The 18,449-nt window shown below is 41.0% G+C and overlaps 1 protein-coding gene across 9 annotated transcripts in view; it reads right to left on the bottom strand.

Annotated features, from left to right (window-relative positions):
• SNX25 (sorting nexin 25) overlaps nt 1–18,449 on the bottom strand; it is a 149,446-nt gene that overhangs the window by 67,575 nt on the left and 63,422 nt on the right. For all 9 annotated transcript variants that reach the window (XR_014830417.1, XM_085000975.1, XM_085000976.1 and 6 more), the window contains 3 exons: nt 13,007–13,223; nt 6,782–6,954; nt 5,439–5,625 (listed from right to left, as the gene is read on the bottom strand). Coding sequence is in view for 8 of the 9 variants with exons in the window: in XM_085000975.1 (XP_084857101.1) it covers nt 5,439–5,625; nt 6,782–6,954; nt 13,007–13,223 (577 nt within the window). In the remaining variant the exon portion in view is untranslated. The remainder of the gene's footprint in view (nt 1–5,438; nt 5,626–6,781; nt 6,955–13,006; nt 13,224–18,449) is intronic.

Here is an 18,449-nt window from a genome sequence, read left to right as displayed (position 1 = left end):
TCCACTGCAGACCAGTTATATAAAAGTTCCCAGAGGTGAAGCCTAGGCATCTGTATTTTCCATGGAGGAGGAAATGATTTTCATGAGGGCACTTTTCACAAATACCCTGAAGAATTACAGAACACAGGCAGCCCTGGATATGCCCGATTCCTGGGCCACTCTCTGCCTACTTCTTTACAATAGATTCTGTCAGGGCAAAACCTTTCACTTCTCCTTTGCTTAATCTTCAAAATATAGGCACACACAATCCTTTCTCTAGTATGGTTGTGACTGCCAAGTTTCACTAATGGATGCATCTCTGCTCTGAACTTGAGTTTTCCTCCCTTGACCATGGCTGTCATCCCAACCACAGCAGCAGTGGCAATCCATTTGTTTGCCCTTTAATATCCACATCGACATGGCATTCAGATCTATGGCTTCTGTTGTGTTAGCAGAGTTGATCACCGCTCCTACCAGAAGATCCAGAAACTTCAAAATAATAAACCAGTCTAGCTACCATATCCTCACTTCGAGGCTAGAGAAGAAAAAGGAAGGAGCCTCAAAGGGACAGCAGGATATCAAACTGTAATTTTTTTAAAGCCTGTTAGATTCTAACATACGGCCAGGGTTAAAAATCACAAATTTAATATACCTGAAAGACACATTTCTAGCTCTATAATCCTACTGTGAAAGCAGCTCATGCCAACTCAGAATAAAACAAACTACTGCAGACCTACAAACAGCACCTTCAAGGGGCTTTTTTGGGTTTTTTTACTGCATTCCAGCCGAGCAGAGTTGAATGACTACTTCTTTCAGAAAACATTCATCTATCTCCCAAATACACATGAAATGAAAGTGGATGGTTTCACTTAGTCTAAATTAGACTCTTTCCCTGCCTCAGGCAGTGCATCCCAAAATTTTATCAAAAGCAACTTGAAGACAGTGATGTAAAACACTAATAAAGTCAGATGGCAGAATACTCTCACTGAACCAGGGAAACAACAGAATAGTGGAGACTATGATTAAAGAAAGCAGCTCCACTAGTGCTACATGGCTGATAAGCCTCATTGATGTGGGTATTAGATAGGAGTCTGATAAAAAGCAATTCTGCCTGTCAGTAAGAGGGAGCAGAACTGACCCTTAAATAGAGGGCAATTTTTCTTATCGGGTAAACAGTAAGTAGCCAAGTAACGAGCTAATTTATGCAGCATCCCTTACTCTTGGGGGAAAAACATCAATCTCTGCCATCCCAGAGCTGTTCCCGGTAGCCTCTCTAGTCCAAGAAGCAGGGAATAAGAACTAGTCCTCAGGTCTGTGCCTCAGATACAACAAAGCAGGGATAACCACCTTGTGGATAAAAGACATGGTACTTGCCGCATCAAAGAGAACTGACGAAACTTTTCAACACAGCAAAGCCCAAGGAACTGTCTTGTAGTCACAGGTCCAGGAAAGATGCCCCTAGACAATGCGGTATTTACACAGGTGTATGGAAAGCAACTCTGGATGTGCACACTGAACGTCGACTAAAATGACTTTCACAGTCTTTTCTCCCAAGGTTCCTTGCCAGACTTGCCAAGGGGACTGTAAGTTCTTCAGGATTACGCTGACCCCACAGCTGATATTGCCAGGTACACATGACTCTTTAAAGAAGCTCACACCCCTTGTTATAAGAGAATTTCACAGTCCTTCTAGAAGAGGTTATCAACCTATTCCCCAAGATTGACATGAGGAACAAAGTTTATAAAGGGAAGGAGATCAGAAGCATAAGTCATTCCACCAACTTAATTAAATGGATTCTTTTTACTTCTAATAGACAATGCCCTTTAAGAGTTTGATTATCTAATCACCAAAGCACCTCCAGGTATCCATTTCACTGAAACCCAACGTAAGGTGTTTCTAACAGGAGGGTGGGGGACATAAAAGAGAATACAATATATAGAAAAGGAATAAGGCACTAAAGGGACACCCTTTCCTGCTGTCTGTACCAGGAATACTCCTTGTTGGTAGCAGGGATCTAGATGGTGGTGGGAAGAGGTTAGGCACCTCCAACATTTTACTTTAGTCTCATTTCTCAACAGTCATGGATAATACCACTGAAGATGCTCAAGGATCAAAGGCATTCTTTAAAGTGCAACAACCCAAATCTTCCATCAGCTGAGAAATAAACAAAATGTGATATATTCATACAATGGAGTATTGATATATATTGCAACATGGATGAATCTCGAAAACATCATGCTGAGTGAAAGAAGCCAGACACAAAAGGACATATATTGTATGATTACATTTATACGAAATGTCCAGAATCGGCAAATCCACCAAGACAGAAAGCAGATTAGTGGTTGCCAAGGGCCAGGGGGAGAAGAAGAATGGGAAGTGACGGTCAGTAGGTACAAGGTAGAAACTATTTTCAGGGTGATGAAAATAGTCTGGAATTAGTTAGTGATAACAGGTGCACAGCCTTTGAATATACTAAAAACCATTGAATTGTACACTGTAAAATAATGACTTTTACAGTATGTATATTGTATCTCAATTCTTGAAAAAGCCATTCTTTAGTTTAGCTCTTCTACTGCCCCTTAAGTCTCCAGGGCTCAACCCCCAGTGGGCTACCCTTCAGTAATACCCTATTATCAAGAAGTGATGTCAAGAAAAGATTTAAGGAGTTCCCTGGTGGCTCAGCAGGTTAAGGATCTAGCCTTGTCTCTGTTGTGGCTCATGTAGCAGCTGTGGTACAGGTTTGATCCCTGTGTGAAGTGGGCATGGCCAAAAAAAGAGATTTAAGTGCTTATAATACTTTTGTTCCATCACACATTAGAGGGAAAAGGGAAAGTGTAAAATCAGAACTTCTACTGAAGGAGTCCCTCTTGTGGCTTAGTGGGTTAAGAACCCAACATGGTATCCATGAGGATGCAGGTTCGATCCCTTGCCTTGCTCAGTAGGTTAAGGACTTGGCATTGCCACAAGCAGTGGCACAGGCTACAGATGTGGCTTGTAGCCAGTGTGGCTGTGGCTGTGGCTTAGGCCTCAGCTGCAGCTCTGATTCAACCCCTAACCCAGGAACATATGGAACTTCCATATGCCATAGGTGTGGCTGTGAAAAGAGAAGACCAAAAAAAAAAAAAAAAAAAAAGAACTTTCAGCAGTATCTTTGGGCACAGGGTGAAGAAAATCCATAATGCTCCTACTGTGACAAAAGCAGGCTGTCCAATCATCCTGGGACAATAGACATCGTGCTTTTTTTTTTTTTTTTTTTTAAAGGGCAGTACTTGCTGAGCTACTTCTTTACCTACTAGATGACAAACTGCCAATATTAGGATATTTAAAGCATTTCAAATAGCCCAGAGCCTTTTGCTAGTACACTGTGAAGAAGATGAACCATTAATTTTTTTTTTTTTTTTTCCTAGGGCCACGCCCGCATGTGGAGGTTCCCAGGCTAGGGGTCTAAGCAGAACTGTAGCCGTCAGCCTACACCAGAGCCACAGCAACGCAGAATCCGAGCCACGTCTGCGACCTACACCACAGCTCATGGCAACGCCGGATCCTTAACCCACTAAGTAAGGCCAGGGATCGAACCCGCAACCTCATGGTTCCTAGTCGGATCCGTTAACCACTGAGCCACTGAACTCCGAACCATTAATTTTTAACAAGATTCATTCATAATAGAGGAACTGTGCTCAGATACAAAATGATAGACAGTATTACAGTACCAATAGCTGATCATTCAAAATAATTAGTTCTGATCAATAAATGCCTTTTGGCACCTTTTTGTTACACCATTAACTTTGTCACCATGTGTGCAGTGCTGGAGTCTTTCATTTGGTTCAGAAAAAAGAATACTCATCCTTAAGTCTGGAAGAAGAATGAATACTGATGCACTTAAGTATCTGCCACTATTGATCTGAGATTGTTATCTTAAACTTCCCTGCAGTTAGCAAATGATCCATGTCTGGCCTTACTGTGGAGAGACTGTTTGGCAAGGGAAATGCTTAGGAATTCAATGCACCCACAGTTTATTAACATGAGGGATCATCTGCTCATAAACAGCATCTTAGAAGGAAATTAATTCCATGGAGGGCATCCCGTTACCTTGGTCACACCACACACAGCACATCTGGGAACAATGTTATAAAAGCACCAGGCAGAGGAACACTAGAGTATAAGCCTGAACAGCACCTACAGAACCAGAGCTTGGTGCGTGTGTTGTGTGTTGAGAATTTTAAGGGGACAGGGAGGCAACAAGGGTGTGTGACACTGCGGGCTCTTGCACTTTCCATGGCATGACACTTTAAAAGGAGTCACTGGAAACCACAGTAAAGATGATCTTTGAGTAGATGTAACCTGTAAGGTTCAGATAGCAAGCTTCGAATATTGGCTCTTGGGTCCTTGATCAGTTCAAGTATCACAATTACGAAGAAGGAATTTCTAGGTTCAGACATAAATAATCACAGATAAATACCGTATAGCCTCTTCAAGATTACATATGGGAAGAGAAACATGATTAAAATCTTCAGAGACTATATCCCACAAGAACTAAACTACTTGTAAACAAAGCTACACAATCAAACCCATCATTATACATTTGTGGGACCTAGATTAACATATGGCACAGTCGATGAGAACACAGCAGTGCTGCCCACAGCGTATGTTTCTTAGAAGGTGTATTATTCAGATTAGAAAATTAACCAGCATAACTCATTTTACTGTTGACCCCATTTCAGGGGCAAATGTGGCTAAACTCCTCAGTCCAAAGACCCAATTTCAGCCAATATCTTACTTTTCCATCAGTGATTTACAAAAATTATCCATCAAAAGCAAAGCTCACAGACCAGAGCTTCCTTTCTCCCCATGCAGGCTTGATTGGGACACTAAAACAGAGGGCTAACAAGAGAAACAGAAACTAGAAAATACACAAACCACAGGATACTATACAATCATACTGTATATGCATACACTGTATTTAAAAACAAAAAATAAACACACTCACCCCTAAAATATCTCAAGTGCAATAAAGGAGACTGAACTCCCCTCTAAATGAGACTCCTGGGATATACTTCAAAAGTGTTTTCTCAAAACAACGAATCGAGAACACTTTATTCCCAAACCTGGGCCTCTGTACTTTCTAAGAAAAATGAAAATCAACACAATGTTCTACATTACAATTTTAAAAACACATTTCCTTCCACTGCTTTTCCAAGGTAAGCATCTAAGCAGCTACACAGGTTCTAACAACTGAACAGCTTTCTATTATACCCTAATTATTTCCAAAACATGATACTTTGAACAAACAAATTCCACTGCTAAAGGAGAAGGCTGGATAAATCTTGTTGTTACTAATTAGTAAGATTTATGAACTTCCTTTATTTCCACTTCCCTGACAACCACATTTTTTTTTTACCTAGCTAGGCAGAAGAGGATAATTAGTTGCTATTGTCATGCTATAATTCAAGACCAAATACCTTAGTTGTTTCAAGAACTCAACATCAGAGTTGCTGTTAATAAGCTTGATGAACTCTTCATAAGAAGGAGCATACGTGTAGGCTCTCTTGTGATGTTCATTCATCTGTTCTCTGTGCTCCAACTGGGCAAGCAGCATCTGGTTAATATAATCTGGATTACTAAGCAACTCCACTACTGGCTTCAGGACTGTGAAACAGAGAAGAAAGCACCACTGAAAAGGGTATTCTTCTTCAAAGGGATTGTTTTTATGTTATTTAATTGAAACTACATTTGGGAAACATTCTAAAACTGCTGCCCAAATGGGCCCTAGACACACACACACACACACACACACACACACACACACACACACACACACACACACAGCTACCCATCCCTCTGGGTTTGCTACCAGCTATGGCTACAACCAAGTAGTTGCTTTAGCAAATGAGTTACATGTAAAAAAAATAATGAAAAAAATATATAATTTGGAACCCAAGTTGTTAACAAAACTATCAAAATTAAGTACATTCATTTTTTTCCCTTTTGTTTCTTTTATAAGGCTCAATATGTTTTGTCTGCCAAAAGATGAAAGTCAACATTCTCCCAACTGGTGAAAGCAGACCTCAGGGAGGAAGTTGTTAAACAGTCAATGACACTCTGACAGATTCATCCTAACTTTAGGTTAAAATGTTCCCCCTTTCTCTGTGGTTGGCTGAATGAGCTAATGGGAACAGCTGGCTAATCCTGAGATAACAAATGAGATATTCAATCAATGCATATCAAACACAATGTTATCTGAGATTCCAAGATAAGAAAAATTTCTCTCCCATCATACGTTCTTCAATTTTTCTTATCCTGGCTAAGCATTTCCCTGGATACACTTTTTTATAGTAATCACATATATTGTGGTACAGTTCCTTTTTTATTTATTGTAAGTTACTTATAGGTCTTATGAATGAATTGTGTAAATAGCAAAGATATTTTAGGTAAATGCATACTAGAGTTTTAGTACAGATTTTCTTTCATTAATGCATATAATTGGCCTGAGTAGCTCAAAAAACTAACCCAAATGGATGCCACACCGTGGAGAGCCAAAGAACTGGCCATGTGTTATAAACAACAGAATGGGCCATGTATCTGGCAATATGTTATACAAAAAATTTGTTTATCATGCATGGCCAAGCAATGCCTTCTTTAAGTGACATTTAAACCTGACGTTTGGAAAGCACTTTAATTCCCATATATTCCACAGTATACAAGGTATGCACAGGTGTCATATAAAGTGTAATCACATTAGCATGAAGCATGTTAGTTTGCATAAGTACTGTATTAGTAATACCAATTACTTATAAAAGTCTACCTTTTGTTGTGAGAATTTCTGCAAGCATTATGCGTAAGCTGAGAGACTGGACATCCTTTGAGGGGAGGAGACAAAACACCAGAACCCGAGAACACGTCTGTAGAAATCTTACTTCATCATCTGAGTTCCTCAAGCATGCATGCAACACAAAAGGCCTCGGCTGTTCTTCATGTCTGAAAGGAAAAATACATGAAGAGATGGAAGAGGCAAGAAGGAAATTTCTATAAAAACAATTTGGTTATGTGCCATCAGGTAAAAAAAAATTTCAAATGGGCGACATATCAGTTTTAATATCTGTGTCCACTCTTCAACAATATCAATAGTCAATTTTCCCAACCACAGATGAATCTGGAAAAATGAAGATGCATGACCTTTTAGGATTTCTAACCTTAAGTGGCATCAAGAGTTATACATGACTCTCAAGTCACAGCAACAATCCAGAAAGGAATGAACATCTCTATATAACTCAATTATTTTTGAGTCTCCTAGAACTCTTTTTTTTTACCCTCTTAGCTTTTTAGGGCCACACGCGCCACACATGGAACTTCCCAGGCTAGGGGTCAACTGGAGCTGAGGCTGCCGGCCTACACCACAGCCACAGCAAGGTGGGATCTGAGCCATGTCTGCGACCTACACCACAGCTCACGGCAACACCAGATCCTTAACCCACTGAGCAAGGCCAGGGATCGAATCCGCGTCCTCATGGATAACATTTAGGCTCATGATCTCTGAGCCACAATGGGAACTCCCTCCCAGAGCTCTTCAATGTGATATACAGCTTCATTTAAAAAAACAACAACAACAACAACTCACAAAGCATAAAGCAGGGTCACCAGGCAGCTTTCCTGACTAGGGGGCTCAAGGGGTAAAACAAATGCATGGGTATTCCCACCGAGGAAAAGATCCACAACTTGATGCTACATAATTTGATGGCAAATTGCCTTCTGTGAGGCTCCTAAGTATTTTCCAGCCAATCTTACCAACCTTGGCCACAGACTACCCGTCAGCACTAACCCAATCTCATGCCAGGACCATTAATTTGGATGATCTGACTGAAGAAGAGTGGAAAGTAGGACTTCCTCTACCTCCTTTCCCCTACAGTATCTTGATAGCAATTCAAGAAAGAGTGGAAGATAATACTTCTAATATCTTCCAGATAAGTGGCAGTTTATGGGCTTCTTATAGTAACTAGTGGCCAATGGTGGGAACAAAAACAAAAGCAAAACACTAAAGAGAAAGGTAAGAAGCATACCAGGTACCACCAAGGAAATGAAACAAATAAACGCATATTGATGCCTTTATGACTAATGTGTCCTAGGAGTTAACCTTGATTTCTTTTTGCACTCAAAACTAAAGACTAGTTTCTAGTGTACATACATGAAAAAAGAAAGGTTTCCTCTTTGTCTTCTACAATAAGGAAGAGGAATTGAATCCTAACGTGTCAACAATTAGGACTGTCAACAAAGTCAACACTAACGAACAACTTTAAGAGTAAGCCTTTGGATATATACTAATACATGTTTACTTTAAAAAAAATGGACTCTTCATTTATTTTAAACTCCAGCTCATTACCAGCTAGAGTTGATATTTTAATACAGTAAGATATAGATGTTACTTTGTCATGTCAAGCACTTTCAAAGGTAAAACTTTATTTTACAATATATATACAGTTAATATTTATTGGGGGGAGTTGCCCCACCCCTGCAAAATTCACTTTAACAAAAGAGCTTTCTTTATAGGACATCAAAATCCCTCTCAAAGTCCCTTCTCTGTCCTCATGGAGGGTAAACAATTAAAGACAGGGAAAAACACTGAGTGAACCAAAGCCCAGACAGCTGTTCAAAGGAGCTTGCTGTATAAAAAAAGGAAAGGTGAATGTTTCCTTGGAGCTCTCTGCTAACTCCAAGAAGGATATTCCTATGATGCCCCTAGTAAATGGGCAGCAAGCATTCATTTAGAAGCTGAGGAAGGGGTAGGTGCAGATGCCTATTCTGGGCCAAGAGGTGTCCACCCAGCATTTTGGTGGATTGAAGCCTTAGTCCTTCAGTCAGTGTGGATCAATCACTTGTTTCCTGGAGTTTTCATCATGGCTCAGCGGTAACAAACCTGACTAGTAACCCTGAGGATGTGGTTTCCATCCCTGGCCTCGCTGTGCGGGTTAAGGATCCAGCATTGCTGTGAGCTGCAGTGTAGTTTGCAGATACAGCTTGGATCCAGCGTTGCTGTGGCTGTGGTGTAGGCCAGCAGCTGCAGCTCCAATTCAACCCCTAGCCTGGGAACCTCCATATGCCACAGATGTGGCCCTAAAAAGACAAAAAAAAAAATCTTGTTTCCCAGAACTTACCACTGGGTTCTCATGCCTTGAGTGAGCTAAAGGACATTAACCTTCTGTAAATTCCTTTGTGCAATATATTTATTCTTCCCACCCACACCAAGAAGGAGATATCATCATCACCATGTTATAGATGAGACTATTAAGGATCTGGTTAAGCAAATAGTCCAAAGTCACAGAGGTAATAAACAGTGGATACAAACAACTCTCAAGTTCTGTCCTGCCTGACTTTCAAGTCCAGACTCTACACCCTAATCAGAGGTTAAGATGAAAAGGGGAAAAGAATGAAAGAAGAAAAATATGTGAATAAAAGTATTATTTCTCCCTTAAACAGCACACAGAGATTAGAAAAGGAGGCTGTGAAAGATGCTATTGATTTAACAGCATAAAAACAATTATTTTCAGATCTTCCTGAAACATTCTAGAACAAACAGATGGGGCAAAGCAAGAGGAAGCAGAGGCAAGAATTAAGTATGATCTGGACTGGCTTAGAGCAGCCAAAAGAATGTCAGCTGGAGAATAAATACAGGCTGACCGGAAAGCTGCCTCCACGCAATTGCTTAACAGTCAGCAGAGGATGTGTTGCTTTTATTAATGCAATTTATTATTCTCTTGTCTGATAGCAGCTGATTCAACTGGGCACTTCCCTGACTGCCAAAGTCATTTTGCAGCCAATGGAAATTTGCATACCAACAGTGATTTCCAGGGCGAGGGCACTGTTTACCTGGGGCAGGCAAGTACAGAAACAACAATTAAATCCAGATGTGTTTCTGCCAGCCTCGTTGTGTAATTGGTAGAAGATGATGCATAATCAGATACTGGATCCCCAGCTTTCACCTCCAGGGCATGGTCATCTATATGCAAAACACCGGTGACTTACTGGCATTTTTCCAAATATCCATAATCTCAGAGAACAGAGGCATTTTTTTTCTTTAATAAGAATCATCAACTAGAGTTTCTAGGCATAGCCTACATAGCAGTAAAATAAATCTACACTTGGCAGAAGAAAACCAGAAGTCCAAAGAGAAGGAGCTCCTAAAATGGAATCAATTCTCTGTTTCTATTATTTTGGGGCTGACCCAAACCATCTTTATATCATCTGCAAAAGCAGCAATTTTCAGAAGCTGGTAAATAAGTGCCTCAGTGAAAAATACAGTCTCATGTTGAAATCAGATAATCATAAAAACAGTAAATTTCTCTAACTACTTGCTCTTCTCCCAAATCTCAATTCATCAGTCTTCCTACTGGAATAAAATAATGATCTAAAATACTCTTCTCTATTGAATCATATTTTAAATACCTTAAAGTGAGCTTCCACTGAATTTAAACAAGTGTCTGACACTTTCTGCCAGGCAGAACTAGGGAGCACTTTATAAAACAGGTACTACAGCAAATTAGGTGCTGCATGGGGCTGCTGAACACTTCAGAAGGCTAACTTTGAGACCCCAGGGAGTTAACCCAAGAGTCTATTTCTCCTGTTTTCCTATGATTCACATATCTCCTTACAGGAAGTCATCTTCTCTCCAAACAGTGGTTTTCAAAGGGTGGTCTAGAGGCTCCTGGGTCCCCAAGACACTTTCAGGTGGTCCAAACCATATTCACAGTACTACAAAAATTCCATGTGTCTTTTTCACTCATACGGGTTGTGGTGGCGTTTTTCAGAGACTACTTGATGTGTGATGACATTGCCACTCTGATGGTGAGTGGAAGGTGTACTTTGTATTCTTACACTTAAAAAAGTTTCTTAGTTTAATACTGAATATGGTAAATATTGACAGATATGATGAGTGGTGAGCTGGTAAAAGTTTAACAACTCGCACTCCAGGGTGAAAAAAGCTTCAAGGTGCAGCATTTTCCTGTGGCCAATTATGATGGGACAATGTGACCTCCGGGTTGGGAAGAGCTGTGCACAGTCAGCTCCTGCAAACCAGCCAGGCTTGCCCCAGGACACTACGTGCCATAACCCACATAAACTAAAGCTCTTTTAGGGCCTTAAAAACTTAAGGGGCGGGGGGATTCTGAGACCACGAAATCTAAAAATTGCTGATCTATGGTAATTTTTTTCAAACTGTGGGTTGTGACTCCCACAAAATTTAGTCTCAAAGGCCATGCTTTTAAATGGTAAACAATAAAAAATATCAAAGTTATCACAGGTAATGAATATTTTTGGATGAAACTGGGTCACAATATAAAATGTATTCCCAGTTTTATTTTTAAACACTGGGGGCAGCAAAATGGAAAAGAAAAGGCACATGGTAGCTCTATGGAAGCTAGCCTCACAAGCGTGAGCTGGGGACATGGGAGTGAGGACAATTTGTGGGAAGAGGTAGCCCAGCGGAGGATGAGAGCTGCTGCTGCACCACTACCCCCAGTGGCCAGGCCGAGAAAGTGCTTTCAGACAGAGGCTCACAACCAGGCTTCTTAGAGGAATAGGAGTTACCACCCGCTCAAGGAAGATTCCTCTGCTTACTTATGCAGTCTGCAATACCTCCTCTCTTCCCTACAGCAGAGGCAGAGCAGTGTCAGTGAGAAGCGGCATGTTAACCGCAGAGAGTTCCGTTCCTGCTCCAACTGAGGCCACATCCAAACGGGCAAAAGGCCACTCACTGCAATAAGACTGTATTTTTTTGTTTTTACAGCTGCACCTTCGGCATATGGTAGTTCCCAGGCTAGGGGTCAAATCAGAGCTGTAGCTGCAAGCCTACACCACATCCACAGCAACTCGGAATCCAGGTCGCATCTGCGACCTACACCACAGCTCATGGCAACACCAGATCCTTAACCCACTGAGTGAGTCCAGGGATCGAACACACATCTTCATGGATACCATGCCAGGTCCTTAACCCACTGAGCCACAGCAGGAACTCCAAGACTGCACTTTATGTCCAAGTTAGAGGTGCTAGGATTCACCACGCTCTCAGGCATTTAAGATCCCATCAGTGAACCTGCGAGTAAGAACTTGCTATGAGCACAGAAAGGCCTTGGTGAAATCTTCCTTGAGGCAGGGTGACTCTCAGGCACAAGCCTTTCCTGTGTAACAGTACAAAAAGCTGCTAAGCCTAAATACAAGCAATTTTCACACTGACACACCTTCTCTAATTACAGCCCACTTTCTCCAACACTGAGTTCCTTTTAAAAATCAATTTTGGGGATACTGTAACACAATAGACTTCTTAACATGGGACTCACAAAAAGAGACATGAGCTTTATTTAAATTTCCCTGAAAACTGAAAACATACCGACACTCTCTCAGAGTATAAAACACTGTCATCAAATTCTGTTTCCCTTAATACTAGCTAATTTTTATTTACTTATTTTATTTATTTATTTATTTATTTTTTGCTTTTTAGGGCCATATCCAAAGCATACAGAGGTTCCCAGGCTAGGGTTCGAATCAGAGCTACAGCTGCAGGCCTTCACACCAGCTACAGCAATGCCAGATCCGAGCCACATCTGTGACCTACACCACAGCTCATGGCAATGCCAGGATCCCTAACCCACTGACCAAGGCCAGGGATCGAACCTGCCTCATGGTTCCTAGTCAGATATGCTTTCACTGTGCCACAATGGGAACTCCAAAACTAGTTAAATATTAAGGTACCCTTAATACTAAGCTAAATAAATTCAACATAATGCTGGCTCAGTAAAATACATTTCATATATCCACACAAATCAAACAAGTGAATAAAGTTTTTTTAATTAAAATTTTTTAAAAAATTACTCTATCCAAATATTATGATTATTCCCCCAGACATGTCTACCTTTCCAGCCAGATCCCAGCAAGAGGATGAATATGCTAGAGTTTTGTCTTGACTTTGACCCCCTTCACAACAAGATAAAATTTTTAATGTGAATAATGTGGGGGGGGGGTTATTCCGATTTGTAACAGTCACCTGGCATTCGCCGCCTTCAGGTCACAGAAGTGAGTGAGCAACGCTCTCACGACATCACTGCAAACGACTTTGACCACATCCACGTGACTCAGCCTGTGGCGCAGCTGTCTGGCAATTTCCCAGAAGTCCTCGGAGAGCAGGTGGTAGAGCTGGCCCTCGTCTCTGCTGAGGCTTCCATACCAGGACAGGATGTAGTCTCTGTAACTGTAGTCAAACACTACCAGGAACAGACAAAGCAACATGTCAAGCGTAGGTAAAAGCAGACACTGAGACACCTTTTCTACTGGAAACTGGCCACCTATCAGTTAACAGTCACAGTTTAAAATACAAAGAGAGTAAGAAAACAAGGGAAGATATACTCCTTTTCTAAAACCTTTCAAAATGAGGGACTCTCATCTAACTAGAATTCTGGCTTGTTGTGACCATATGTCTTGGATAGCCCAATTTTTAAATATTCTACCTTGGTACCAAACTCTCTAAAAACATTTTTAAAAAACATTTTTTAAATAGAGCATACTATACAGTAAATGTGGAATGTGCCAGTTATCAATTTAATTGCCTCTCAGCTCCCACTCACAATATTTTTCCTGCTTTACGGTACTGGAGCTGGACTCTGTAAACATATCTTTGCCAACTGGCATAGGGTTGAGTTTTACTTGTGGAGGATGCTGGGGGGAGGGAGGGGGCGGTACACTGGAGGAGGAAGGGGCTCTTCTCTCATCATTCCTGGAAGCTGCAGCTCCCTGGACAGTGCTCATCCCCTGCAAGTTCCCAGGACCCAGAGAGTAGCCTCCCAGGGAATTCGGCTGGCACCGTGTGGGTGGCTTCCCTCAGCCTGTGGTCTCTCTCAAACTTCTCCACCATCAACCAGGCCAAGGCTCTGCCCTCCCCAATGTTACTCAATTTAAGTGCTGCTTCCCCAAAGGGACTCAAAGGAGAAAAACATTGAGCCACATCCTGTTTCAGCTAAGGATACCTGGGATATTTTCTTTTTATTACTGCTTATTGCTCAAGGTTTTTTCCTTCCTTTTTCAACCATCACTTGATTTGGCTTAATTTTGATGTGATCTTAAATCATTTTAGAAAAATAATTTATCCCCCTGCTTTATTTGCCTACCCACTACTTTATCCCCAGGAATCCTGACAACAAGCCATAACTTGTGATCCTGCTTCACGCCTGGCAGACAGAGGAACAACCAACAATTCTCAAATAGTTTTTTAGCATAAGATTTAGTGCTCTTTTTATTCATCTTGGCCACTATACACCAACTTTTAAATGTTGGGGAGGTTTTGGTGGGGGGAGTCAGGTTTCTTAGAAAACTGAATAAAAAATGGAACCCCTAGCTCAGGATCAGTATTCACCCTGTGTGAGGACCCCCTGTTTCTGCAAAAGCAGACACGTCAGAGGAGGCACTATTCTTGTTTTAGTATTCCGTGATTTTTTTTTTCCAGAATATCAACTATGACAATACATCCAACGCTTTTCCACATTTCCAGGATTTCTGGAATGCAGCCTTATAGCAATTAATGAAATGGCGACTTAAATCCTAAGACTCAAAAACATATGTACTGCATCAAGAATTTTGTTCACAGACACAAACTTTGCACACAAAGGTTTGGGTAAGTCCTCAAAGTCATTCCTTTGGCCTCCATGGTGAGGATAAGACCTTCTGGATAACTGAACTGAAGAGCCAAGAACTATTACTTGCCAAAGACTACGGGGCAGGCATTAAAAAGAAAAAAAGAAAAAAATGAGACTGCCCCAATCTTTCACTATTCACTACATAATATCTAGAGAGGGTTTTCAGTGCATAACGTGGATCAGTAGCCACAGAGCATGAAAGGAAAGGCAAAACAAAAGGAAAACCAACAAACAAACCGCCTCCTAAACATTTCAGCTACTTTCTGCTCATGTCCAGATCTTTATTTAAACAAATCATTGTTACGTTTTCTGTGTTTTGTAAAAAGTAGCCATATCTCACCCCTAATTGGACTCTTCCACCAGAAAGAATGTAGAAATGGTTTCTGACCCATCTAAGAAATTACGGCAAAAACAGGAATGGGTCAATCCTATAATGTCATTTATCAGCAACAAGAACAATGGTTCCTACACAGTAACTGAGTTTCATCTCAAGAAACTGAGACTCAGAGAAGTGAAATAACTTGCTCAAAGTCAAACAGGTGGCAAAACCAAAGTCTCCTCTGCCAGTCAAATGGTCTTTCTGCTTAGTACACTGTAGTCCTGCCTAAACATGGAACAAAAGAAAGAAATGAGAAATCTGAAATAGCTCCCTTGTCCACTGGATAGCCAGCCTGTTTAAAACACATTTGTATAAAAAAATATGTAAATGGCTCTACTTTTAAAAATTGTTCTAGACGGTACAAATAGGACCAATCGGTGGAAATAACAAGGAAATTGCTTTTTCTATTCAACATAAGGAGAAATAAAAATATTTAAGTTATTCAAGAGATTCCCATATTAAATGATGCATGTTCCATCATAAGAATTTTTTTTTTTTTTTGCATTTTCTAGGGCCACACCTGCGGCATATGGAGGTTCCCAGGCTAGGGGTCTAATCTGAGCTATTGCTGCCAGCCTACGCCAGAGCCACAGCCACACCAGATCTGAGCCGTGCCTGCAACCTACACCACAGCTCATGGCAACACTAGATCCTTAACCCACTGAACAAGGCCAGGGATCAAACCCGCAACCTCATGGTTCCTAGTCAGATTTGCTACCCACTGAGCCATGATGGGAACTCCCCATCATAAGAAATTTTTAAACAAGCTGGAAATCTAATGGATAAGGATGACATGGAAAAATTATATCCTGAGCTGGATTTCACAACCTCCAGGCCTTTATATCCTTTTATCCTCCTTCTAGGCATCCCAGTGCCAAGCAACAAGAGCATACTGGCAAGGTGAAACACACCTTGGCAATAAAACACTGTTTGTCCATTCCTCTGTCAATGGACATCTAGGTTGCTTCCATGTCTTGGCTGTTGTAAACAGTGCTTCACACAACACTGTAGGTAAACTATACTCCAATAAAATTAAAAAAACAAAAAGACCCCCCACACTGCTATTTTGTTCACATGCAATCCTTTCTCTCTCTTTTTTTTTTTTTTTTTACTTTTTAGGGCTGTACCTGAGGCACATGGAAGTTCCCAGGCTAGGGGTCGAATGAGAACTACAGCTGTCGACCTATGCCACAGCCACAGCGACTCAGGATCCAAGCCATGTCTGTGACCTACACCACAGCTCATGGCAACACCGGATCCTCAACCCACTAAGCAGGGCCAGGGATTGAACTCTCATCCTTATGGATACTGGTTGGGCTCATTACCACTAAGCCACAGTGAAAATGTCTTCTCTCTTACTCTTTTATAAAACCAGAAGTTCTCATGCCACAGAATTTTTAACTCATAACAAATCAATCTGCAAACCAAAAATGTTTGGAAAATAGAAGCATTTTTCCTTTCATTAAAATTTAATCTCAAATTAAAGCAAGAAACTTAGAGCAATTATAAGAGACTAAATATCTAAAAATAAGATCTTTCTGACAGGTTAGAGGATTTATGTGAAGGGCGTCTTCACCTACATAATGTCTCGTTAAATTTGTTAACGACATTGCATATTCTAATTATTATAGCTCTAAAATATTCCTGTTTATACTTCTTGGTTAGAAATTAATAAAAACGAATATTGGCAAAAAATCTATACTCAGTAATAGAGATGTGTTAGCCACAGGCATATCTTCTATCAATAGTCCATCAGCACCTCTCTTCAAACTGTCATAAAAATATAACAGATTTAAAAAGTACATAACAGGAGTTCCCGTCGTGGCTCAGTGGGTAACGAATCCAACTAGGAACAATGAGGTTGCGGGTTCGATCCCTGGCCTTGCTCAGTGGGTTAAGGACCCAGAGTTGCCATGAGCTGTGGTGTAGGTCACAGACATGGGTCCGATCCTGCGTTGCTATGGCTCTGGTGTAGGCTGGCGGCTACAGCTCCGATTGGACTCCTAGTCTGGGAACCTCCATATGCCTCAGGAGTGGCCCAAGAAATGGCAAAAAGACAAAATAAATAAATAGTACAAAACAAAACCATGATTTTAAGTAGGTATTACATAACTACCTACAGTCATTTACACAAGTACACAAACAAAATATTTTAAAATATGCCTTTTGGGTCAATTCAAGGAGCTGGAGAAATTCATGATCATAAAATCATTTTATGGGCCTTCATTAGGAAATAAGCATAAGTAATGTAACCACAATGAGAAATGAAAGAGCACTTATTCTCACGGCCAAGCAAAGAGCATCTTGTCTAAAGGCATAATAGCAGCCAACAAAAATTCAGATGCTATAACCACTCAAATACATCTATTTTCTAGGACTGCTCTCAGAGAAAGAAGCAGGTAAGAGAGAATCATTGAAGGTTAAAGAGAATGGAATAACATGATTAGAATTTTAGTTTTAGTTAGATTAATCTGAGAAGAGGATTTAAGGTAACAAAGTAGAGAAATACTAGAGGTGAGGATACCAGTTAAAAAGCTACATAATGTGATGTTAGGTAATCGCTATAAATTTTCAGAGCAAGGAATGACTCAAACTAAGCAAACAATATGAGAGAACACTCCAAGAGAGCCACTTTCCATCTCTGCCTTTCCCCCAGGACAATCTAGGATGCAATCTTGCATGCCCAAGAGGTAGAGCCCCACAGGTCCCAAATGACCGTGACCTGAGTCTCTTGGAACAAAGAAACAGTCCCCATTTAAACAGGAACTGCCCTAATCGTAACGATTAAAAAACAGTAATTCTGTTGATGGCCATTTAAGGTTTGCAAAGTTCTTAGAAATGTGATTAATAATCACTCTGTGTGCAGAAGGAAGGCCATCTTCTGGGAAGACCTGAGGCTGTTGAATGAATGAATCTATTCATTCATTCAACAAAAATAGGCACGTATTTCTTACTGGTGGGTAAAGAGTCATGAACTAAGTAAGTAGAGCCTACGGGGAGGGAGGTGTCATGTTCTTTGAGGTACTAGCTCTGCTGCTTCTGTGTCAGCATCTAATCCTTGGACAGTCTAACCTCCTCTGGAATTGGCCAGAGGGAGCCTAGTAAAAGAGATTACCACATCAGGTTCACCTTATCTAGGACATGTTCCAAAGAAACAAAGTTCTGCTACACTTGGACAATGACTGTAATATCTTCTGTTATTACGATGGTTCGAGTTACAGCCTCTTGGAGTTCCCGCCGTGGCTCAGCGGTAATGAATCCATCTAGGATCCATGAGGATGCTGGTTTGATCCCTGGCCTGCTCAGTGGGTTAAGGATCTGGTGTTACTGTGAGCTGTCGGGTAGGTCGTAGATGCAGCTCAGATCCCATGCTGTGGGGCAGGGTGACAGCTGTAGCTCTGATTCAACCTCTACCCTGAGAA

The sequence above is a fragment of the Sus scrofa genome, chromosome 15 (genome assembly GCF_054392235.1).
Source record: "Sus scrofa isolate SSC_HxYL_T2T_F1_AM1 chromosome 15, Sscrofa_HxYL_maternal_Yorkshire_Landrace_v2.0, whole genome shotgun sequence".
Taxonomy (NCBI): Eukaryota; Metazoa; Chordata; class Mammalia; order Artiodactyla; family Suidae; genus Sus; species Sus scrofa.
Note: the sequence above shows the minus strand (reverse complement) of the source record. Positions and strands in the feature narration are given on the sequence as shown.